The sequence below is a fragment of the Phoca vitulina genome, unplaced genomic scaffold (genome assembly GCF_004348235.1).
Source record: "Phoca vitulina isolate PV1807 unplaced genomic scaffold, GSC_HSeal_1.0 scaffold77, whole genome shotgun sequence".
Classification (NCBI taxonomy): Eukaryota; Metazoa; Chordata; class Mammalia; order Carnivora; family Phocidae; genus Phoca; species Phoca vitulina.
The window spans coordinates 1,170,520-1,196,517 of NW_022589780.1; the positions used below are offsets into that span (position 1 = coordinate 1,170,520).

General features: G+C 38.0%; 1 protein-coding gene and 1 pseudogene across 1 annotated transcript in view; one reads left to right on the plus strand and one right to left on the minus strand.

The window, feature by feature from the left end:
• KIF4A (kinesin family member 4A) overlaps window positions 1-25,998 on the minus strand; it is a 114,877-nt gene that overhangs the window by 22,584 nt on the left and 66,295 nt on the right. The window contains exons 15-20 of the mRNA XM_032393880.1: window positions 25,283-25,468; window positions 20,460-20,563; window positions 19,121-19,265; window positions 18,263-18,373; window positions 11,036-11,119; window positions 10,428-10,541 (exon numbers count right to left, since the gene is read on the minus strand). Of these exons, the coding sequence (XP_032249771.1) occupies window positions 10,428-10,541; window positions 11,036-11,119; window positions 18,263-18,373; window positions 19,121-19,265; window positions 20,460-20,563; window positions 25,283-25,468 (744 nt within the window). The remainder of the gene's footprint in view (window positions 1-10,427; window positions 10,542-11,035; window positions 11,120-18,262; window positions 18,374-19,120; window positions 19,266-20,459; window positions 20,564-25,282; window positions 25,469-25,998) is intronic.
• LOC116625326 lies at window positions 22,483-24,097 on the plus strand (annotated as a pseudogene).

Sequence of the window (25,998 nt, forward strand, 5' to 3'; positions counted from 1 at the left end):
GTCTTTGCCTTCTCCATTTTCTCCTTAACTTGTCCTTAACTAGTCATGATAAGGAATTGAAATATATTTTGATTATCTGTTCTATTTAATACACAGGTACCCATTCTTTTTTAAATTTTTTATTTGAGTATAATTGACACATAATGTTACACTAGTTTCCTGTGTACAACATAGTGATTCAACATCTCTATATGTTATGCTTTGTTCACTACCAGTATAGCTACCATCTGTCACCATACAACGCTATTACAGTATCATTGACTATATTGATGCTATTCTTTTTATTCCTGTGACTTCATTCCATAACTAGAAGCCTGTACCTCCCACTCCCCTTCACCCATTTTGCCCATGCCTCTACTCCCCCTTTCCCTCTGGCAACCATCCGTTAGTTCTCTGTATTTATAGGTCTGATTCTGCTTTTTGTTTGTTCATTCATTTGTTTTTTAGATTCCACATATGAGTGAAATCATATGCTATTTGTCTCTCAGTCTGACTTATTTCACTTAGCATAATACCCTAGAGGTATTAGGTCCGTCCATGTTGTCACAAATGGCAAGATCTCATCCTTTTTTTATGGCTGTGTAACATTCCATTGTGTGTGCTGTGTGTGTGTGTATCATATCTTCTTTACCCATTTATCTATCAGTGGACACTTAGGTTGCTTCCTTATCTTGGCTATTGTAAATAATGCTGCAATACACATGGGGTGCAAATATCTTCAAGTTAGTGTTTTCATTTTCTTTGAGTAAATACCCAGTAGTGGAATTACTGGATCATATGGTATTTCTATTTTTAATTTTTTGAGGAACCTCCATACTGTTTTCCCCAGTAGATGTACCAATTTACATTCCCACCAACAATACACAAAAGTTCCTTTTTCTTCACATCCTTGCCAACACTTGTTATTTTTTGTCTTTCTGATTTTAGCCATTTTGACAGGTGTAAGGTAATATCTCATTGTAGTCTGATCTGGTGAGTAGTGATGTTAAAGCATTTTTTCATGTGTCTGTTGGCCATTTGTATGTCTTCTTTGGGAAAATGTCTATTTAGGTCCTCTGCCCATTTTTTAATTTGATTGCTTTTCTGGTGTTGAGTTGTACAAGTTTTTTATATATCTTGGATATTAACCCCTTATTGGATATATCATTTGCAAATATCTTCTCCCATTCAGTAGGTTGCCTTTTTGCTTTGTTGATGGTTTCCTTCACTGTGCAAAAGCTTTTTATTTTGATGTACTACCAATAGTTTATTTTTGTTTTTGTTTCTCTTGCCTTAGGAGACATAATTAGATATGCACTCTTAATCTTTAAAGTCGATGAATGAAATTTTTTAAGCAAACAAAACTAAATTTAGTTTCTAAAAAGTAACCATCTCTGAGAACATTTTCACTTTTTTTTTTAAAAGATTTTATTTATTTGACAGAGAGAGCACAAGCAGAGGGAGAGAGAGAGAGAGAGAAGCAGGCTCCCTGCTGAGCAAGGAGCCCGATGTGGGACTCGATCCCAGGACCCTGGGATCATGACCCAGGCCGAAGGCAGCCGCTTTTTTTTTTTTTTTTTAAAGATTTTATTTATTTGACAGAGAGAGAGACAGCGAGAGCAGGAACACAAGCAGGGGGAGTGGGAGAGGGAGAAGCAGGCTTCCTGCCGAGCAGGGAGCCCGATGTGAGACTCGATCCCAGGACCCTGGGATCATGACCTGAGCTGAAGGCAGCCGCTTAACTGACTGAGCCACCCAGGCGTCCCCATTTTCACTTTTGATGGAGACATACAATGCTTAAAAGTAATCAAAAGGAGGGTGGAGTGAGTGAATATATTAACATCAGATAATGTAAAATTTACATCAAAGACTATTACTGAGGATAAAAAAGATTATTTCATAGTGGCAAAGGAGTCAATTATTCAAAAGGACTTAATCCTTAATGTTTATATCTATAATTTAAGCACCAAAATCATACATAAGCCAACAAAGGAGATAATATGAAATCACAAAAATACTCAGTTGATCCAAAAGAAGCCAGAAAACAAACAAAATAAAAGGAATGATGAACAGATGGGACAAATAGAAAATAGCAAGATAATAGAGTCAAGCCTACCCATATCAATAATCATAATAAAAGCAAATGGTCTAAACACCCCAATTAAAATGCAGATTGTCAGACTGTATTATAAAAGCTAGACCCAACTATATGCTGCCTAGAAGAAACACATTTTATTTTTTTTTAAATTTATGTATGTATTTTAAATAATCTCTACACTCAATGTGGGGCTCGAACTCATGACCCTGAGATCAAGAGTTGCATGCTCTTCAGGGCACCTGAGTGGCTCAGTCGATTGAGCATCTGCCTGTGGCTCAGGGGTCATGATCTCAGGGTCCTGGGATTGAGCCCTGAATAGGGCTCCCTGTTCAGTGGGGAGTCTGTTTCTCCCTCTGCCTCTCCCTCCCACTGTGCTCTCTCTCAAATAAATAAATAAATGAGAATCTTTAAAACGAAAAAAAAAAAGAGTTGCATGTTCTTTTGACTGAGCCAGCCAGATACCCCGGAAACATACTTTAAAAACGAAGGCACAGATAAGTTAAAACCAAAGGGATTAAAAAATATATACCATTTTAGGGGTGCCTGGGTGGCTCAGTCGGTTAAGTGTCTGCCTTCAGCTCAGGTCATGATCCCAGGGTCCTGGTATGGAGCCCCAGATCAGACACCTGCTCAGCAGGGAGTCTGCTTCTCCCTCTCCTCTGCCTCTCCCCTCATGCTCATGCTCTCTCTCTCCCTCTCATGCACGCATTCCCTCTCTCTCAAATAAATAAATAATCTTTTTGGGGCACCTGGGTGGCTCAGTCAGTTAAGTGTCTGCCTTCGGCTCAGGTCATGAACTCAGGGTCCTGGGCTCAAGCCCCGCGTCAGGCTCTCTGCTCAGCGGGGATTCTGCTTCTCCCTCTGTGCTCTCTCTCTCTCTCTCTCACAAGCAGGGGGAATGGGAGAGGTATATATATATACACACACACACACACATATATATATATATATATATATATATATATACACACATACATATGTATATATATACCATTATATGTGTATATATATACCATTCTAGCATTAGTAAAAAAAAAAAAGCTGGAGGGACTACATTATTATCAGAAAAAGTAGATTTCAGAACAAAGAATATTACCAGGAATAAAAAAGATCATTTCATAATAATGAAAGGATCAATTAATCCTAATTATTTACACCCCTAATAACAGAGCGTCAAAATACATGAAGCAAAAGTAGAACTACAAGACGAAAAAGACAAATCCATAATTCCAGTTGGAGATGTGAATACCCACTTCTCAATAAATGATAGAATAAGTAGGCAGAAAATCAGCAAGGATACAGTAGAAATGAACAGCATAATCAAATAGAAAAGATTGACATTTATAGAACACTCTCTCCAACAATAGCAAAATACATATTCTTCTCAAGTACACATAAAATATTTGCCAAGATTGACCATATTCTAAGCCATAATAAGCCTCATTAAATTTGAAAGGATTCAAGTCACACAATGTTCTCTAACCACAATGAAATTAAATTAGAAATCATAACACAAAGATATCTAGAAAAATACCCCAATATTTGGAAACTAAATAACTCACTTGTAAAAAACCCTTGGGTCAAAGAAGAAATCAACAGGGAAATTAGAATGCATTTTGAAATGAATGAAAATGAAAATATAAGTATCAAAATTTGTGGGATGTCATTAAAGGATTACTTAAGGGGAAATTTACAGCACTAAATGCCTATATTAGAAAAGAAGAAGGGGCACCTGGATGGCTCAGTCGGTTAAGCATCCAACTCTTGATTTCAGCTCAGGTCATGATCTCAGGGTTGTGAGACTGAGTCCCGTGTCAGGCTCTGCACTGGGCATGGAGCCTGCTTGGGATTCTCTCCCTCCCACTCCCTCTGCCCCTCTCCCCGCCTCAGAAAAAAAAAAAAAAACCCTCAAATCAATGACCTCAGCTTCTACCTTAAGAAACTAAAAAAAATAAAAGCTAATTAAATCCAAGCCAGAAGTAAGGAAATAATAAAGATCAGATTGGAAACTAATGAGTTGGGGTTTGGGGGACATTTTTAAAATTTTGGTAAAATACACATAACATAAAATTTACCATTTTAACCATTAGTAAGAATGAGCTGGTTCTTTGATAAACCTCTAGCCAAACTGATCATGAAAAAGGAAAAAGGCACAAAATATCAATAACGGGAATAAGATGATATTACCACAGCTTTTACAGACTTTAGAAGGATAATAAGGGAATATTATGAATAACTTTATTTGACAACTTAGATGAAGCAGACAAGTTCACCAAAACACACGAACTACCAAAGCTTACTTAAGAAGAAATATATAACCTGAGCAACCCTATATCTATTTTAAAAAACTGAATTTTAGTTAATTTTCACCTACTCCCCAAAGCAAATCTAACAAAAAAACCCTTCAGGCCCAGATGACTTAACTTGTGAATTTTACCCAACTTTTAAAGAAGAAACAATATTAATTCTATACAAACTCTTCCAGATAATTGAAAAAGAAGGAATACTTCCCAACTAATCTGAAGAGGCCAACATTACTTTGATACCAAAACCAGATGAAGACATTATAAGAAAACAACAGACCAATATCCCTCATGAACAGAGATGCAAAATTTTACACAAAATTTTTATTTTAGAAAAATTTTAATTTTATATACTGCTGAATTCAACAATACATAAAAAGGATGATATATCACAACCAAGTGCAGTTTATCCAAGGAACGCAAGCCTGGTTTCATAATTGAATATCAAAACACAGAATAAAACCTTACAACAAACTAAGAATACATAAGAACTTCCTCAATCTGTGGGGCGCCTGGGTGGCTCAGACGGTTAAGCATCTGACTCTTGATTTTGGCTCGGGCCATGATCTTGGGGTCCTGGGATCAAGCCCTGCAAGGGGCTCTGTGCTCAGCAACTCTGCTCCTCCCCTATCCCCCGGCTTGTGCTCTCTCAAATAAATAAATAAAATCTTAAAAAAAAGGACTTCCTCAATCTGATAAAGGGTATCTATGAAAAACCTACAGCTAATATCATACTTAATGGTAAAAGACTGAATCCTTTCCCCAAGATCAGGAAAAATAGAATGGTTTCTACTGTCACCACTCCTATTCAACATTATCCTGAAGGTCCAAGCTGATGTAATAGGACAAGTAAGAGAAATAAAAGACATACAGATTAGAAAGGAAGAAATAAATCTGTATTTACAGATGGCATGACTGTTTGTGTAGAAAATCCCAAAGAACCTACAAAATAGTTACTAGACTAATAAAGTCAAAAGACAAAAGTTAATATACAAAAATCAATTGTATTTCTATAAACCAGCAATGAACAACTGGATAAACAATTTGGCAGTTTCTTATAAAGTTAAACATACACTTACCATATGACCTAGCAATTCTACTCCTAGGTATTTACCCAAGTGAAATGTTTACCTATGTTTACACAGAAACCTGTATATAAATGTTTTTATAGCAGCTTTATTCATAATCACCAAAAACTGGAAAAAAGGGGCGCCTGGGTGGCTTAGTTGGTTAAGCATCTGCCTTCCGCTAGGTTCATGATCTCAGGGTGCTGGGATGGAGCCCTGCATCGGGCTCTCTGCTCAGTGGGGAGTCTGCTTTTCCCTCTCCCTCTGTGTTCTCTCTCTCTCAAGTAAATAAATAAAATATAAAAAAGATTTAAAAAAAAACTGGAAAAAACCTCCAAGATATCCCTTAATAGGTGAATCGATAAACTGTGGGATATCCATACAATGGAATACAACTCAGCAAAAAAAAAAAAAAAAAAGGCAGAAACTACTGATTCATGCAACATTTATAAATGAGTCTCCAATGCATTATGCTAAGTGAAAGAAGTCATGCTATATGTTTCTTTTTTTATATGTTTCTATTTATATGACACTGATGCAAAGGGAAAACAATTATGACAGAATATACATCAGTGTTTGCCAACGGCTAGGGTTGTGGGAGGAGTTGATCACAAACAGGTAGAGAGGAATTAGGGAGGACAATAAAACTATCCTATATCTTGCTTGTGATGGTGGTTCTACAACTGTATGTGTTGTCAAAACTCTCAGAATTGTACACTACAAAAGGTAAATCTTACAGTATGTCAAATATGCCTTAATAAAGTTGAAGAAAATCAATGTCATTTGCTATACTAACAGAGTAAAAACAAACCATAAGATCATCTCAATAGGATTCAGAAAAAACTTTTGAAAAAACCCCAACATCCGTTCACGATAAAAACTTTCAGCAAACTAGGGATAGACAGGAACTTCTTCAAACTGATAAAGGACATAAACTGAAACCTGTAGCAAATATCATATTTGATGGTGAAGGATTGAATGGTATCTCCCTAAGATTGGGAGAAAAGCAAGGATGTCTCTTTTCACCTACTCAATTAAATATTTTACTGGAGGTTCTAGCAAGTGTAGTAAGACAAGATCAAGTTAAAAAAAGGGGCATACAGAGCTAATAAGTAAATAAAATTGTCTCTATTTGCAGATGACATAATTGACTATGTAGCCTCTATAAAAAAGCTGTAAGAGGGGAGCCTTGGTGGCTCAGTCAGTTAAGTGTCTGCCTTCGGCTCAGTGTCATGATCCCAGGGTCCTGGGATTGGGCCCCCCATCAGGTTCGGGGTCCATGCTCGGTGGGGAGCTTGCTTCTCTCACTCCTTCTCCCTCTGCCTGCTGCTCCCCCTGCTGTGCGCTCTCTCTGTCAAATAAATAAATAAAATCTTAAAAAAAATTAAAAAAGGGGGCGCCTGGGTGGCGCAGTCGTTGGGCATCTGCCTTCAGCTCAGGTCATGATCCCAGGGTCCTTGGATCGAGCCCCACATTGGGCTCCCTGCTCGGCGGGTGTCTGCTTCTCCCTCTCCCACTCCCCCTGTTTGTATTCCCGCTCTCACTGCCTCTCTCTCTGTCAAATAAATGGATAAAATCTTCAATTAAAAAAACCCAAAAGAGCTATAAGAACCAATGAATATGTCCAAACAATTGGAAATTGAAGTAAAAAAACATTTCCGATATCATAAAAATATGAAATACTTAAGAATATATTTGACAAAAGATGTGCAACACCTGTACACTGAAAACCAAAACACTACTGAGAGAAATTAAAGATTTAAATAAATGGAGAGATGCATGGTGTTCATAAATCAAAAGACTCAATATTGTTAAGATATAAATTCTCCTCAAGTTTATATATAGATTCTATGTAATCCTAATCAAACTCCCAGTAGACTTTTTTATGGAAATTAACAAGCTGATTCTAAAATTTATATGAAAATGCACAGCACCTAGTTTTCCCAAAACAACTTTGAAAGAGAATAACAACTTTGGGGGGCTTATACTACCTGATTTCAGAACTTATTACAAGGCTAGTCTGATGAAACATGTTGGTATTCGTATAAAGATAGGTCAATGGAATAGAATCTAGAAATTGATTTATGGACAATTGATTTTGACAAAGGTGTCATGTCAAAATGAATCATAGACTTAAATGTAAAGCTTAAAACTGTATAAAATAAAAAGCTTTTGCACAGCAAAGGAAATAGTCAACAAAACTAAGAGGCAACCCACAGAATGGAAGAAGATATTTGCAAATGACATTACAGATAAAGGGCTGGTATCCAAGATCTATAAAGAACTTCTCAAACTCAACACCCAAAAAACAAATAATCCAGTCAAGAAATGAGCAGAACACATGAACAGACACCTTTCCAAAGAAGACATACAAATGGCTAACAGACACATGAAAAAATGTTCAACATCATTAGCCATCAGGGAAATACAAATCAAAACCACAATGAGATACCACCTTACACCAGTTAGAATGGCAAAAATTAACAAGACAGGAAACAAGTGTTGGCGAGGATGTGGAGAAAGGGGAGCCCTCTTACACTGTTGGTGGGAATGCAAGCTGGTACAGCCACTCTGGAAAACAGTATGGAGGTTCCTCAAGAAGTTAAAAATAGAGCTACCCTATGACCCAGCAATTGCACTACTAGGTATTTACTCCAAAGATATATAGTGAAAAGAAGGGGCACCTGCACCCCAATGTTCATAGCAGCAATGTCCACAATAGCCAAACTGTGGAAGGAGCCGAGATGCCCTTCATCAGACGAATGGATAAAGAAGATGTGGTTCATATATACAATGGAATATTACTCAGCCATCAGAAAGGATGAATACCCACCATTTGCATCGACATGGATAGAACTGGAGGGGATTAGGCTAAGTGAAATAAGTCAAGCAGAGAAAGACAATTATGTGGTTTCACTCATATGTGGAACGTAAGGAATAGTGCGGAGGACCACAGGGGAAGGGAGGGAAAACTGAAGGGGAAGAAATCAGAGAGGGAGACAAACGATGAGAGACTCTGGACTCCAGGAACCAAACTGAGGGTTACAGAAGGAGGTGGGTGGGGGGATGGGGTAACTGGGTGATGGGTATTAAGGAGGGCACGTGTAGTGATGAGCAATAGGTGTTATACGCAACTAATGAATCGTTGAACACTAAATCAAAAACTAATGATGTACTGTATGTTGGCTAATTGAACACAATAAAAAAATAAAAATTAAATTAAATTCAAACTTAAAAAAAATTCTAGAAGAAAATTTAGAGGGAAATCTTAGTGACCTTGGGTTTGGCAAATATTTCTTAAACAGGGCATAAAACCCATTAAGCATAAAAGAAAAAATGTCAATAAATTGGATGGCATCAAAATTAAAAAGCCTTGCTCTTCAAAAGACACTGTTAAAAAGGGGAAAGGCAAGCTACAGCCCAGGAGAAATTTATAAAACATAAAAGTCCTTTGTTGGATATATCTAGAATATATAAAGAATTCTAACTGAAAAGTAGTAAAAAAAAGACAACCCAATTAAAAAATGGGGAAGGGGGGGTGCCTGGTGGCTCAATTGGTTAAGCGTCCACCTTCGGCTCAGGTGGTGATCTAGGGGTCCTGGGATCTAGCCCCTCTCCCTCTCACTCTGCCTCTGTCTCAAATAATAAATAAATAAAATCTTTAAAAAAATGGGGAAGATTTAGGGCGCCTGGGTGGCTCAGTCGTTAAGCATCTGCCTTTGGCTCAGGTCATGATCCCAGGGTCCTGGGATCGAGCCTCATGTCGGGCTCCCTGCTCAGCGGGGAGTCTGCTTCTCCCTCTTTGGTTGTGCTCTGTCTCTCTCTCTCTAAAAAAACAAAAACAAAAACAAAAAAACAAAAACAAAAAAAACCAAACCAAACAAACAAACAAAAAATGGGGAAGATTTGAACAGATATTTCACATAACATACGTATGGCAAATAAGCACATGAAAAGATGCTCAACATCATTAGTCATAAGGGAAATGAAAACTAAAATCACAATGAGGTACCACTACCCATTCACTAGAATACCTAAGATTTAAAAGACTGATCATACTCAGTATTCCTAAGAATGTACAGCAACAAGAACACTCATAAATTGCTAGTAGAAAGGTACAACCACCTGGGAAAACAATTTTTGCAGTCACTTAAAAGTTAAAACATACTTAAAACATACACCTACCATACGAGAGAGCCAGCCAGTCCACTCCTAGGTTACCTACCCAAAAGAAATAAAAACCTATATCCACACAAAGACTTGTATATATAAATGTTCAGTACAATATTTTGATAACTAAAAACTGGAAACACCACAAAATGCCCACCAGCAGGTGAATGGATAAATGAATTGTGGGACAGCCATATAACAGGATGCCATTCAGCAATAAAAAGGACAGAAGTACTGAGACACACAACCACAGGGATGAATCTTGATATAATTATGCTGAATGAAAGTCAGAAAAAGAAAACATACTGTATGATTCATTTTTTATACATAGAAAATAAAAACTAATCTATAGTGACAGAAAGCAGATGTAATGGTTGCCTGGAGATTGGGAAGGAGAGGGGTGGACTGGGGAGGGGAGAAAAGGATTACCAAGGGGGTACAAAGTATGTTTTGGTCATGACGGACGTTGACATTGTCTTGATTGTGGTGCTGATTTCATGGGTGCATCTGTGTCATAGCTTATTAAATTGTACACGTTAAATATGTACAGTTTATTGTAGGTCAGTTGTACCTCAGTAAAACTGTTAAAAAAATTAACCGAACTTCAGTGGAGGCAGGGACGGAAAGGGTTCTCTACTCTTGGTCTTTAACACCTGTTCAAAGATATTCAAAGGTATCATTAGGAAATCAGGCTTTCGGGGAGAACTTCAGATTTTGAAGTGTTTAATTCTGAACCAAAAGAAAGCTATTTTCCACGTCTTCTCTATCCCCAGTGTAGATAAGAGAAATGGCAGCGCAAGCTGTCCATACCTTCATTCGAGCTGCAGTGCCTTCCATTCCACGGCTCTGAGTCTCTTTCCGCTTATCTGCGACCTCCTGTTGTTTTTGGAGAGCATCCTTGAGACGCTTGTTGGCAGCTGCTGCCTAAATAAAAATGGCTCACAGTAATGTTGAATTGAAGGTTGACAAAAAAAAATGTTTTAATTTCCATTTTACTTTCTTAGTAAAGAAAAATGAAAAAAATTCTATGGGTTTGAGTTCCTATAGGAATCAACTTTTAAGTCTCCGTGCACATAATACTGGAGAACAGCTACTGCTTTAGAGCCTAGGAGAGGTACACATTTCAAAGAAGTACTGTGGACTGAAAGTGTCTGGCAATGTCACTTCTCAATATTACTCTGTATTTTTTTTTGGAAAGAAGAAAGCCCAATCGGAAAAAAAAAATCCTTATTTGAACAGTACCATTTTCTTCAGATTTTTATCTGCTCACAGCTCATGACATATAAACAGAGATTAAGACTTAGGAATTGCTGGTCAAGATTGGTATCACTGGTTTCTCAGGACACTGGTTCGTTTAAGGGATACTACTTTGTCAGCACCTAAGCCTGAAGGTGACCTAGTAGATTAGATTTTCTTACCTCCTCAGTTTTACGTCTGAGCACATTAGACTGTTTCTGGAAGTTTCTTTCAAGTTTGAGCAGTTCATATTGCCTCTTACGGTCCTGAGAAGAAAAAAGTCAGACTTTTAATTGCGATTCAGCTAGCTAACATAAAACCTTATAACATAACTAAAGAGTCTTTCAATGTAACAGTCATTATGGAAAACATTATGGAGGTTCCTCAAAAAATAAAAATAGAACTACCATACAGTCTAGCAATCCCACTACTGGGTATATATTCAAAGGAAATGTAATATAAAATCAGTATCTTGAAGAGGTATCTGCATTCTCATATTCATTGCAGCATTATTCATAGTAACCAAGATATGGAAACAACGTAAGTGTCGACAGATGAATGGATAAAGAAAATGGGGCATATGTATACAATGGAATATTATTCAGCCACAAACAAGAAGGAAATCCTGCCATTTGCAACAACATGGATGAACCTAAAGGTCATTATGGTAACTGAAATAAACCAAACTAAGAAAGACAAATACTGTATGATCTCACTTATATGTGGAATCTAAAGAAGTCAAACTCATAGAACCAGAGAGTAATGGTGGTTACCAGGAACTGGGGGTGGGGAAAATAGGGAAAAGTTGGCCAAAGGTACAAATGAGTAAGTTCTGGGGATCAATATATAATAGTGACTATAGTCAGTAATACTATATTGTATACTTGAAATCTGCTAAGTGTTAGGGTTAGTGTTAATCTTAAATCTTAAGTGTTCTCACCACACTGAAAAAAACTATGTGAGGTGATGGATGTATTGCCAACAGGAAATGTGACATCTCCAAACTTATTCTTCTCTTTCAAGACTGTTATGCCTATTCTGGATCACTTCCATTTCCATATGAATTTTAGGATCAGCATGTGAATTTCTGCAAATAAGCCAGCTGGAATTTTGATAGAGATTGTACTAAATCTGTAGATCAATCTGGGAAGTATTCCATCTTTTTTTGGGTGGGGGGGGAGAGTATTCCATCTTAAGCATATTAAGTCTTCCCAGCCATGAACATGGGCTATCTTTCCATTTATTTAATTATTTCAATGATGTTTTATAGAATTTAGTGTATAAGTTTTACATTTGTTAAGTTTATTCCTAAGCATTTTATTCTTATTGATGCTATTATAAATGGAATTGTTTTCTTCATTTTCAAATTCGTTTCTAGTGTAAAGAAATACAACTGACTTTTGTACATTGAACTTATATCCTCCAACCTTGCTGAACTCATGTATTAGTTTTCCTAGTTTTTTAGTAGATTCTCTAGCATTTTATTTTTATTTTTTAAAAGATTTTACTTATTTATTTAACAGAGAGAGAGGCAGCGAGAGAGGGTACACAAGCAGGGCGAGTGGGAAAGGGAGAAGCAGGTTTCCTGCCGAGCAGGGAGCCTGATGCGGGGCTCGATCCCAGGACCCTGAGACCATGACCCGAGCCAAAGCAGTCACTTAACCGACTGAGCCACCCAGGCGCCCCTCTCTAGCATTTTATACATACACAATCATGTTACCTGCTAACAGAGTTTTGCTTCTTCCTTTCCAATCTGGATGCCTTTTATATATTTTTCTTGCCTAAGTGTCCTGGCTAGAACCTTCAGGACAATGTGGAATAAAAGTGACAAGAGTGGATATTCTTGTCCTGTTCCTGATCTTAGGGGGAAAGTATTCTTTCTTTCCCTATTATGATGTCAGCTGCGGGTTTTTCATAAATGCCCTTTAACAGGTTGAGGAAGTTCCCTTCTACTCCAAGTTTCCTGAGTGTTTTTATTATGAAAGGGTGATGGATTTTGTCAAATGCGTTTTCTGTCTGCTGAGATAATCATGTGGTTCTTGTCCTTTATTCTACTGATATGGTGTAATATATCAACTGACTTTCAGATGTTAAGGAAGGCTTACATTTTTTTCAGATGAACCCTACTTGGTCATGGTGTATCATTCTTTTTATATGTTGCTGGATAGAATTTGTTAGTATTATGTTGAAGACTTTCACTTCTAGGGGCGCCTGGGTGGCTCAGTTGGTTAAGCAACTGCCTTCGGCTCAGGTCATGATCCTGGAGTCCCGGGATGGAGTCCCGCATCGGGCTCCCTGCTCAGCGGGGGGTCTGCTTCTCCCTCTGACCCTCCCCCTCTCATGCTCTCTGTCTCCCATTCTTTCTCTCAGATAAATAAATAAAATCTTTAAAAAAAAAAAGGCTTTCACTTCTATATTCATAAGAGATATTGGTCTATAGTTTTCTTGGGATGTCTTTGGTTTTGGTATCAAGGAAATACTGGCCTCATTGAATGAGCTGGGAAATGTTTCCCCTGCTTCTGTTTTTTGGAATTGTTTCCGAAAATTTGGTATTATTTCCTCTTTAAATGTCTGATAGAACTCACCAGTGAAGCCATCTGGGCCAGGGCTTTTCTTTCTGGTAAGTTATTCATTCATTCATTCAAGAGAGCGAGCGCACACAAGAGTGCAGGGGGAGGGGCAGAGAGAGGGGGAGAGGGAGAGAGAGAATCCTCACACAGACTCCCTGTTGAGCGCGGAGCCCAACTCAGGGCTTGATCCCAGGACCCTGAGATCATGACCTGAGCCGAAATCAAGAGTCAGATGCTTAACCGACTAAGCCACCCAGTCACCCCCTTTCTGAAAAGTTTTAAACTAGTAAATTAATCTCTTGTTATGGGTCTATAAAGATTTTCTATTTCTTCTTGAGTCACTTTCAATAATTTTTATCTTTCCAAAAATTTTCCCATTTCATTTTGGCTATTTAATTTGTTGGCATACAGTTGTTCATAGTATGCCCTTATAATCCTTTCATTCTGAAAACCAGTAGTGACATCCCCTCTTTATTCCTAATTTTATTACGAATCTTCTTTTTTTCTTGTTAAGCCTACCTAAAGATTTGTCAGTATTTGTTGATCATTTCCAAGGTCCAATTTTTGGTTTCACTGATTTTCTCTATTATTTTTTCCATTCTCTATTTCATTAATTTCCACTCTAACCTTTAACATTTCTGTCCATCTGCTAGCTTTGGGTTTAGTTTGCTCATTTTTTTTTTTCAGTGTCTTAAAGTGGAAGTCTAGGTTACTGATTTGAGATCTTTATTCATTTTTAATATAGGCATTAACAACTACAAATTTCTCTCTAAACACTGCTTTAGCTGCATCCCACAAATTTTGGTATATTATGTCTTTGTTTTTATTCATCAAAAAATTTCCATGTGATTTCTTCTTTGATCCATTATCTAATTAGGACTATGTTGTGTAATTTCCTCATATTAGTGAATTTCCCAAATTCCTTTCTGTTATTGATTTCTTATTTCATTCCATTGTGGTTGTAAAATATACTTTATATTATTTCATTCCTTTTAAGCTTATTTTTTTTCCTTTTAAGCTTACTGAGGCATGTTTTATGGCCTAACATATGGTCTATCCTGGAGAATGTTCTACGTGTACTTGAGAAGACTGTATACCCTGCTGTTGTTGAGTAGTCTATAGATGTCTATTAGGTCTAGTTAGTTTATAGTATTTTTAAGTCTTTGATGTCCTTGCAGATCTTGTGCCTAGTTGTTCTATCCATTTTTGAAAGTGAGGTATTGAAATGTCCAAATATTATTATTGATTTGTCTATTTCTCCCTTCATTTCTGTCAGTGTTTGCTTCATGTATTTTGAGGCTTTGTTGCTAGGTGCATATATTTTTTAATAATAGTTAGCTTCCTGATGGGTTGACTCTTGTATCATTATAAAATGTTCCTTTCTATTTCTAGTAATATTTTGTGTTTTAAAGTGTATTTTGTCTGTATAGCCACATCAGCTCTTTTATGGTTGGTGTTCGAATGGTAGATCTTTTTCCAACCTTTTGCTTTCAACTTATTTGTATCTTTGAATCCATGATGTGCCTTCTGTAGACAGCATATCTTGTTATAGATCTTTTTTTTTTTTAATCCAGTCTGACAATTTCTACCTTTTGAGTAGATGGTTTAATCTACTCACATTATGTTATTATTGATATGTTTGGATTCATCTTTTCAGGTTTACTTTTTTTTAAATGTCATATCTTTTTTGTTCCTCCATTCTTTCTTTACTGTTTTCTTTTACATTAAGTGAATGAGTATTTTTTAGGGTAGCATATTGATTCCTTTAATGATTATTTCACCCTATGTCTGAGCTATTTTCTTTTTTAAAAGATTTTATTTATTTGACAGAGAGAGAGCAAGCGCACAAGCAGGGGGAGTGGCAGGCAGAAGGAGAAGCAGGCTTCCCGCTGAGCAGGGAGCCCAACGTGGGGCTTGATCCCAGGACTCTGGGATCATGACCTGAGCTGAAGGCAGACGCTTAATGACTGAGCCACCCAGGCGCCCCTTGAGTTATTTTCTTAATGATTGTCCTCGTACTTATAATAAACATCTTATCAGAATCTACTTCAGATTTATATTAACTTAATTCCAGTGAAATATAGAAACATTATTCCTATACAGCTCTGTTCTCTTCCTTTTGTGCTATTATTGTTATGTAAATTATATCTAGATGTAACCACATAATTCATTATTATTACTATTACTTTATATAATTTGTTCTCTAAATAAGCTGAGATGAAAGAAGAGCAAATATATATTAATAGAATTTGTTCTTATTTACCATTTCTGGTTCTCCTCATTTCTTCCTGTAGATTCATGTTACCACCTGATGCCATTTCTTTACTCAAATACAACTTTGCTCCCAGCCACCTCCTTTGTCAAATATATTACATTTCTATGTTATAGGGTCCATCAGTACAATTATATGAACATTATTTTATATAATTGCTTTTTAAATCAGTTAAGAGAAGGGAGAAGAAATACACAACTATACTCTCTTTTAGAATTACCTACATAATATCTTTACTGGCACTCTTTGTGTTTTCTGTGTGTGTGTTTGTGCGTGTGCGCGCGCGCGTGTGTGTGTGTGTATGTGTAGATTCAAATTACTGTCTGGTATCACTTGCTTTCAGTCTAAAGTTCTTTTAGTATTTCTTGTAAGGTAGGTCTGCTAAAAACAAGATCACTTGGCTTTTGTTTATATGGAAATGTCTTTATTTTTTTAAAGATTTTATTTATTTGAGAGAGAGTGAGAGTGAGAGAGCACAAGCAGGCAGAGGGGCAGATGGAGAGGGAGAAAGAGACTCCCCACTGAGCAGGGAGCCCGAGCTCGATCATGACCTGAGCCAAAGGCAGACGCTTAACTGACTGAGCCACCCAGGTGTCCCTTGTCTTCATTTTTGAAAGAAAGCTTCGTTATCTATATAATTCTTTGTTGATAGTATTTTACTTCAGCACTTTGAGTATGTTGTCCCACTGTCTTCTGGCCTCCATTGTTTTTGATGAGAATTCAGCTGTTAATTTTATTGGGGTTTGCTTGTATGTGATGAGTCATTTTATTTTGCTGCTTTCAAGTTTTTTTGTCTTTGTCTTTCAACATTTTGACATAATGTGTCTTGGTGTGGATCGCTTTGCATTTATTTTGGAGTTTATTGAACTTCTTCGATGTGTAGATTTTTTTGCAGCAAATTTAGAAAATTTTCAGCCATTATTATCTTTGAATATGTTTACTGTTTCACTTACTGTTCTTGTGGAGCTACCAGTCTCTTAATTGCTCACCACCAAAATTTCCATTATTTTTGACAGCTCCTTTAGGTGTTAACTTCCCCAAACTCTGTCCCCAAATAAAGAGAGCCCCTTAGGGAGGGCTGCATTCCTATGGCTGTTCCAATGGCCTGCCTCTGCCCCCACGACAGAACCTCTGTATCACTGCTCAGGACTGGGGAGTGGGGATAGTAGCCCATTTCCCTGAGTGACTGCTCTGTTCTATGAGTAGGGTGCTGGGCAGGGGCAGTACGCTCTATTTTTCTTGGCTTGCCTCTCCTGACATGGAACCTATATCCTACGATTAGATGGGTTGGGGTAATCAGGCCCCAGCATTCTTGGCCTTTTGTAGCAGGAGTAGAGCTTCTGCCCTACACATAGGGGCTAGGCAGAAGAAAGGATCCCCAAACCATCTTGGTTGCTCTAGCCTGAAGTAGAACTTCAGCAACCTGGAGCTATGGGGGATGAAACAGAAGAAACCATAGCCACAGACTGGAAGTTGAGGAGTGAGGGGAGTGCCATGGACCCTTGCTTCCTACTGAGGTATAGTAGATTTCCTTGAATAGAGTTTCTTTGCTATATGCCCTTCAGGCCATATAGAGACTTTCAATGCCTGTTTTTATAAATTTCACTAGTTAGGCTTCTTTTGCCAAGAGTGTTCACAAAGCTCCTCTTGCCACCATTCGAAAAGTACCTCTCCTCATTTCTTGACCCAATGCATCACATTCTGGCCAATTCTAGTATATGTGCTGCCGAAGCAAGCACAACATTCTGGCCAATTCTAAAAATGTCCCCATATCAACGTCCTTTCCAAGAATACTGTTACTACTCTAATTCAGGCCCTTACTATCTTTCTGGATGACGTAATATGTTCTTAACTTGTGTTCTGCCCTCCAGTTTCTCAGTACTTCAGTTTGTTAAACACATTACTCTCAGATGTATCTTTTTAAAGCAGTACTTGGCTGATATCACTTTGTTTCTCAAAAACCTTAAAAATCTTTGCACTGCTAACAAAATAAAGTTCAAACTTCTTAGATCTTTAACAATCCAGCTTCATTTTGTCTTTCTGATGGAATCTTCTACCATCCTTCATCCCACCAGGACCATTCATCATTCCTCGAATATGCTTACAAAGTTGTCATCTCTGTGTCTTTGCTCCTGCTGTTCCATCTATCTGGAATGCCTGCACCTGTCTCTATCAAAGTCCTCCCTATTATTCAAGGCCTGTTCAGCTGTCATGTTTTCACTCTAACTGGAAATATGCTTTTCTTTCTTAATTACCTTGGTGTTTTTGGCCATTTGTAAAGCACAGATCTCTTTGTTCCTTCAATTAGAGAAAACCATGCTTATGCCTCACCTTCCCCTTTAGATTAAGACATTCTTCAAGGGCAGAGCTCATATACTACTCATCTTTCTATTTTCCACGGTATCTAGTGGGTAGTACCTGGCACATGGTAGACGTTTAAGAAATACCTGTTAAATTCATGAATGTGTCACATTTTTTGGAGAGAACCAGTTGTTTGAAGAAAAGCTTTAGTGTTAGTCCAAAGAAGGGTTTATTAGGTAGGCCTTTGAAAAGTTGTAGTTACTTACTCGTTCTTTTAACTGGATTACTTCTTTGTCTTTTTGTTGTTTCCACTGTCTAAACTTCTCAGCATCCTCTTTCATCTGACGCATTAACTGTACCCGCTGGCTTTTCATCACCTGTAAAAACAAAACCCAGTACAAGTATTAGTCATCTGCACTTATTCTAGGCTGATGTGCAGATGGATAGACTAACTATTAAGAAGAGAGAAAAACCAGAGCTAAGCTGAGAAGGCTGCCAACAGATTTTCTGATTAGGCTTGCAATACCCCTTGCTATGCTTGCACAGGGTTTCCAAGTATAGACTACACAAATGAACATGCTGAAGAAACTTAAAAAAAAATGTACCGACAGCTAAATCTAGCCCTAAATTCTTTGTATATAAATGAAATTTCAAGGAAATATCTACTAAGCCTCAAGGACAAATCCACCTAGCAACGAGTGTGTTCTAAAGGTGCCAGTATAAGCGGCCTGTGACTCCACTTTGCAGATGTCAGAAGTCAAACATTCAATAACTGAAAATATTTTCCAGGTGTCGCCACTTTGCAACTACTCTACAAAATTATTCTACATAATCATGGAAGGTGGTCAGGATATCACCACAAAATATCGAGGTATCTTTCTCCTTTGCTTTCTGAGACTCTAACATTAAGCTCTGAATGCTCAAGCAGGGTTTTGTTATTCAGATTCTAGATGACTACCAGGACAATGTCCTGTAAAAGGGACATTTGGGGAGAGTCACACATTGGAAATGATGGCCCTGCCTGCTACTTTCTCACCTGACAATGCCTCTGTAGTATAATTCTAAATGGAACACCTATGTTTGTAAGTTTTAATGAAATAAACTCAAGGATGAGAGTTTATTACCCGTATCTCCTGGTTCAATTTGGAAACGGTATGCTCTGTGGATTCTTTCAGCTTCAGAAGTTTGGACTGCTCATTCAGTTTCTTCTTCAGATCGGCCATTTGACCCTCTAGGTCCTGGAGACGTTTACGGCGGCGCTCACTCAACCTAAAAACAGATGCTACAGGAGTGAAGACTAGCAGAGTGAAGCCTGACTTCAAAAGACAGAGCATTCGACTCCCAGGTTCACAATCCTGATATATATAAAATAGGTGATCAGTCACATAGCCATCTTTAAATAATGAATAACCACCCAAACAACCAAAACCGTCTCAATTAACGGGAGCTCAATAACAAAGAGTAAAACAACAAATTTTTTGAGTATATAACAATGCAATTGACTCAATACATCACTCCCCACCACTATGTTAAAAGGATGGTTCTTTGAGGATATTTCACTTTAGTTTAGCTGTAAAGGAATAATTCTGATGATTATTACACTAGTCTGAGATTATTACTCTCGGTGGGAGGCCTGCTTCTCCCTCTCCCACTCCCCCTGCTCGTGTTCCTGCTCTCGCTATCTCTCTCTGTCAAATAAATAAATAAAATCTTTAAGAAAAAAAAAGAACATGAACTTGAGACTCAACAGAGATAGAGTCACTGAGTAAAAAGAAGGTAGAATAGCCAGTAAGGAAGAGGTCTGAGGAAGAGTAGGATATTCTGGTTATCTGTCTTGGTTTTATGCTTTTTTTTTTTTTTTTTAGGTAGGCTCCATGCCCAGTGTGGGGCCCAAAGTGGGGCTTGAACTCATGACCCCGAGATCAAGACCTGAGCTGAGATCAGGAGTCTGACGTTTAACCGACTGAGCCACCCTGGGCACCCCTGTCTTGATTTTATTCTTAACTGACTAAGGGATGGCTAGACTGGTTTTTCATTTACTAGCCTGGACATTAATTCTATTGACAAGCTAATCTGCCATCAGCGCAGGGACAAAGAAACGGTAGCTGTCTGGTAGGTCTGATAATCTTTCAAAATCCAGCTCAAATGCTAACTTCTCATAGAGCCTTTCTTGATCATGCCGGGCTAACCTGCTATCTCCTGACTCTGAACTCTTAAAGCAATTAACCACCTAGGAAATTTATCTAGCTACTAATCACATGCTGTTATGGCTTTCTTTTACTGTCGTCATGAGGTACTGTTTAAAATCTCAATTAACTTTTCTTTTGTTTAGATCTCCTCTCCACAACTAGGTGTAAATCCTGTGGGGGGCAGGAAATGGCTCTTTTACTTCTCTATTTCCTTTTGTAACTCCTCACACATAGTAGGGACTTGAAAAATAATACTTATTGGATGTATTCTCACTTGGCTTGGTTGACATCCTTCTTTGTTGTCTGGAGTTCAAGAACCAATTCTTCTTTTTCCTTTTGCAGATTGATGACTTCCAATTCTAGATTTTTTATGTTATCCTAGAAATGTTATAGGTCAGAGAGAAAGCATTAAAAGGCACGGGAAGAAAATCACTTAAAATAAAGAAAGTCACTTCAACATTCCACAGCTTAAGGAACTATGTATTCAATTTTACCACTTCAATCGCACACTATAAACATCTGTACTTGATTTAAGGAGATTAAAGTTATGTGGAATCCAAAAGCCTGGGTTTGAACCTTGAGTCCAGCACTTAATATCTAAATATCTTAAGGGAAGTCATTTCATCTCTTTTTAGCCTTAGTTTCTATGCAGAAAAGAGTTAATATAGCCCGAGATTGCTGTTCTTAAAAAAGGGCTGCTTGCAAGATTGGTCCTCGGCTCAGGTGGGTCTTGGTAGGGTTTCCATCATTTTGATAAGAGTGGCTCATTATGCCAAGAAACAGACTCTTAACCAGAGAGAACAAACTGATGGTTACCAGAGGGGAGGTGGGTGGAGGGATAGGTGAAATGGGTTATGGGGATTAAGGAGGGCACTTGTTGTGATGAGCACTGGGTGATGTATGGAATTGTTGAATCACTATATTGTACACCTGAAACTAATATGTATGTTAACTAACTGGAATTAAAACTTAAAAAAAAATCCCTGGACTCCTAGACTCCAGGGAGCTTCCCTGATAGACAACATTTCACACATGTTGTCACAACCCATTGCTAGAGGAATTAAATTCATATTGTGTTACTCCACTGGGAGAAGACTCTTAGAAGCTTGTATCTGGTTTCCTTCAGACTTTGCCGATTCTGTTTTGTATCCTTCCACTGTAATAACTCATAGCTGTGTGACTATATGCTGAGTCCTTTGAGTCATCCTGGCAAATTGTTAAACCTGGGGGTGGTCTTGGGGACCCCTGAGAGTTTCCCTATCTATGTAAACAATTAACAACACCACTTACCTCACAGGGTTGTTGGGAAGATCAAATAAGATAAAAAAGGAATGACATTTTGTAAATAGTAGAGGGCTGCACAAACATCCTTATATTCAGAACTTTCAAACATATATATTCAATACCAAGTGCAGTTCTGCATGCATTTAGGAAATGAATTCCAGAAACTGAATTTTAGTAGTTTCCAAGATTAGAAAAATCCAATAGATTCCTTCCTGTTCTCATAACCAAAAAATTAAAGGAAACTGGCTGAATGAGTGGTTGGTAGCCAAGAAGATTCTGTGCAGGTCTTAGACCAGTATTGAAATGACACAAAGAGTCACGTTAGGTGGGGCTGTATCAGAGAAGCTTTCTAAATAGGCAAGAGCTGTTTTCCACAAAATCTCCTGGCCATGCTAGTACCCAATGAAAATCAATCTCATTGCTTTATAGTTACCCTGCATATTTAAACCAGCAATAATGTGTGTGTGTGTGTGTGTGTGTGTGTGTGTGTATACTTAGGGAAGTAACACATGGAAACATTGTGGTAAAAAATAATCCAGATAATATATATAAAGGGCAAGTTCCTCTGCTGCCCTACTCTTCCAAAATTCCAGTCCCCTATCCAGAACTAACCACTGTTATCAGCCTGGTCCAGATCTTCCAGACATTTTTTCTAGACATTTACACATATATGTAAATACCTTAAAATATGTGTAGCTAATAAATACATGAATATATTGTGTCAAATGTCTATAGTATTTATGTAAATAGATACAAAAGTAATATATACATACACACATATACATGTGCATATTTGTGTGTGTGTACCTATTGAAATGTGTTAAAGATAAGTAGAATTACACTATATGTATATATTATTCTATAACTTGCTTTTTTCCAGTCTTAGAGATTTATTTATATCATTGCATATAGATCTAACTCCTGTTTTTGCCATAATGAAATATTCTTGTGCATGTCTTCTGTGCATATGTGCAAGGTTTTTCTAGGGTAAGAACAAGTGGAATTACAGAGTCATGGTGGTACACACTTTTAATCTTAATAGATACTGCTGCTAAATTTTCCTCTAAAGTGGCTATTCCAATTTACACTCCTGCTAGCTAAGTAGAGTACTTGTGTCCCTGCACCCTTACCAACATTTGATATTACTACACTTCAAAATTTTTACCAATCGGATGGGTGAGAAATAGTATCTTTTCATTATATATGCCACATTTAGTCAAAACTGTCTGACTCCACAAAGGGAGTTGAGTCCTGGGTTACTATAACTCATGGCAATCTTCATTAATCAGAACCTATACCTCCTCAAATTTTTCTTTTCTTTTTTTTTTTAAAGATTTTATTTATTTATTTGACAGAGAGAGACACAGCGAGAGAGGGAACACAAGCAGGGGGAGTGGGAGAGGGAGAAGCAGGCCTCCCGCGGAGCAGGGAGCCCAATGCGGGGCTCGATCCCAGGACCCTGGGATCATGACCTGAGCCGAAGGCAGACGCTTAACGGCTGAGCCACCCAGGCGCCCCGTTCCTCAAATTTTTCTACAGCAATTCTTCAGTGATAGAAAAAATACTTAGAACAAGAAACTACCTTTATTTATTAGAAAGAGATAGTGATTTACATGTGATGAAAAGGTACTGTTTACAATAAGAATTTGTTTCCTCCTTTTAAAAAATATTTTATTTATTTACTTGACAGAGAAAGAGAGAGACACTTGACAAGCAGGGGAGCGGCAGGCAGAGGGAAAGGGAGAAGCAGGCTCCCCACTGAGCAGGAAGCCCAACATGGGGTTCGATTCCAGGACCCTGAGACCACGACCTGAGCTGAAACCAAGAGCTGGTCGCTTACCTGACCATGCCACGCAGGCGACCCTATGGTAATTTTATTTTTAATCTTTTGAGGAATCTTTATACTATTTTTCCCAGTGGTTGTGCCAGTCTGCATTCCCACTAACAGTGCATGAGGTTTCCTTTTTTTCCACATCCTCGCCAACACTTGTTGTTTCTTGTGTTTTTGATTTTAGTCATTCTGACAGGTGTGAGGTTATATCTCATTGCAGTTTTGATTTGTAATAATGTCTAAAATTTTTAAATTAACGTATTATACTACCAAATCTTCTCTACAAAAATAAGGTAAGTGTCAGAAGGAACAGCTTAAAGAATTTGAAGTATAAGCCTAGGCAACAGGGGAGAAGGTAGTAGGGCAGGAATTGCTTTTATTTTACTGTTTGGCTTTTACAAATGATATACATGCATCTGCCATAAAGAAAAATTAAGTGTAAAAAATGTTAAACAAGACTGTAATAAGAAAAAGGAAATAAAACCGCTCTCTGGGTTCAGACCTAGTTCGCAGCGACATGGCTAACTAAATGCACCAAGAAGGTCGGAATCGTGGGTAAATATGGGACCTATTAGGGTGCCTCCCTCAGGAAAATGGTGAAGAAGATTGAAATAAGCCAGCACGCCAAGTACATTTGTTCCTTCTGTGGGAAAACCAAAATGAAAAGAAGAGCTGTGGGGATCTGGCATTGTGGCTCCTGCATGAAAACCATAGCTGGTGGCGCCTGGACCTACAACACGACTTCTGCCGTCACAGTAAAGTCCATCAGAAGACTGAAGGAGTTGAAAGACCAGTAGAAGCTCCACCATTTGAAACACTGCTAGCCTATGGGGCGCCTGGGTGGCTCAGTCGTTAAGCATCTGCCTTCGGCTCAGGTCATGATCCCAGGGTCCTGGGATCGTCCTGCTCGGCGGGAAGCCTGCTTCTCCCTCTCCCACTCCCCCTGCTTGTGTTCCCTCTCTCGCTGTGTCTCTCTCTGTCAAATAAATAAATAAAATCTTAAAAAAAAATACTGTTAGAAACACTGCTAGCCTATAATAAATGGGTTAATTTATGTAACAAAATTACTTTGGCTTGTTGTTAAATTTATTAATTAGATCTTTCAATTTGTGTTGCGTTAGTTTTGCTTTCTCAAAGGATTTGGAAATTAAAAGTTCTTCTAATTTTTATTGGAAAAAAAAGGAAATAAAACCTCTAATGGCAACTCAGCTATTATTTTGGAATACCCAAGGGGAATTCTCTACCCTAAGGAAAAAAAGCGTTGAAAATTCTTTGGGACAAACACTTTTCTTGTTTTTAGGGGAGCCTGTGGTAGAAATGCATGAATACTATCAGGATTTCTTGATTACCAGCATATAGGACCTGAGGGTGGTAGGATATAGCTAGACGGGGAAACAATCCACCCTTTCCTCTACCAGTACAGCCAACATCATTTTGTGGATGGGAAACACTGAGCTACAATGGAAAATAAGGTCTGAAGCAAGGGTAACTCTGTGGAATAACCTGAAAGCCAAAGACTTGGCTTTCAGTAAAGACCTGATTATTAATTAGCAAGGGCCAGATAGAACTACCACTAGGAAAACCAGTTTAGTCATTTGCCAAGTCAAGTGATATCCATTATAAGTCTCTTCCTAATTCACACTATAACCAAGGCCATCTACTAAGAGATCTATCTTCCTTAGAATGTCAGTACGGTTATTAGAACAAAATTTCTCCACAAGTAGGGATCACATTTATTATTATGTTATCAAACTATGTATTAAATACCTATTGCATAAGGTAAGGTATTAGATTAAATGAAACAGAATTGCAGGTTCCCTATCCTGAATGTATCCTTTTTTGGAAACCAACAATGCAACTCCATGTGTACTAGGCACATTATGTTCTCTCATCATCATCAAGAACAGTGTGCCCATTCTCTTCCCATACAATTAAAGAGAGATGGTAGACATGAACAAATGCTGCTCTTGTAAATATTTTACCTGGTACTGGAAATGAATGGGCTGTAGTTGGCTATCATTCTGAGTCATCTTTCTGGCTAGGGCCTCTTTCAGTGCAAGGGCTTTATTCAACTCAACCAGCTCCTTAGACATCTGAGCTTGACGTAGAGCATGCTGAGTAGTGAAAGCATCAGAAGATCTACTGGTCTCTGGACTGGTTTCCACTTGCTGGAAAAGATCAGGATAATGATTTGTAAGAGAAACAAGCCATTGGAGTTCCTTAGGTCCTGCTTCATCAGGTCTCACAGCCACTTCTCCACTGTTAGTACCTCTGTTCTTTTAAAAATATGGCTTCTCATACATTTGCATTAAACATATAAGATGAATCGAGCCTACCTATTTTCCCGCTCTCACAGCACCTTATTTCTTATATCCTTTAACTGACTCTTCTAGAGTAAACTAAATTTCTTGCTCTTTCCTTTATTGATTGGGCTAACATTTCTTAACTTTGACATCAACCTAAGGGGTCTTTACAGGAGAAAGAGTTCTGGAAGTGGCACTTTAGGAATGGTGGAAATGGAGAAGAGGCTTTGTTTATTCTTACAGAGCTTGCCTCTGGCACCTGATTTATCTCCTATCTTTCTTCTTTCAGAATATAAAAAATACTGATACATGTTTGTTTCAGGGGGAAAAGATGTCTCAAGCAAACCATTGTCTAGCCTTCCATTTTGACTTTACTCTATAACCTTTAGCCAACA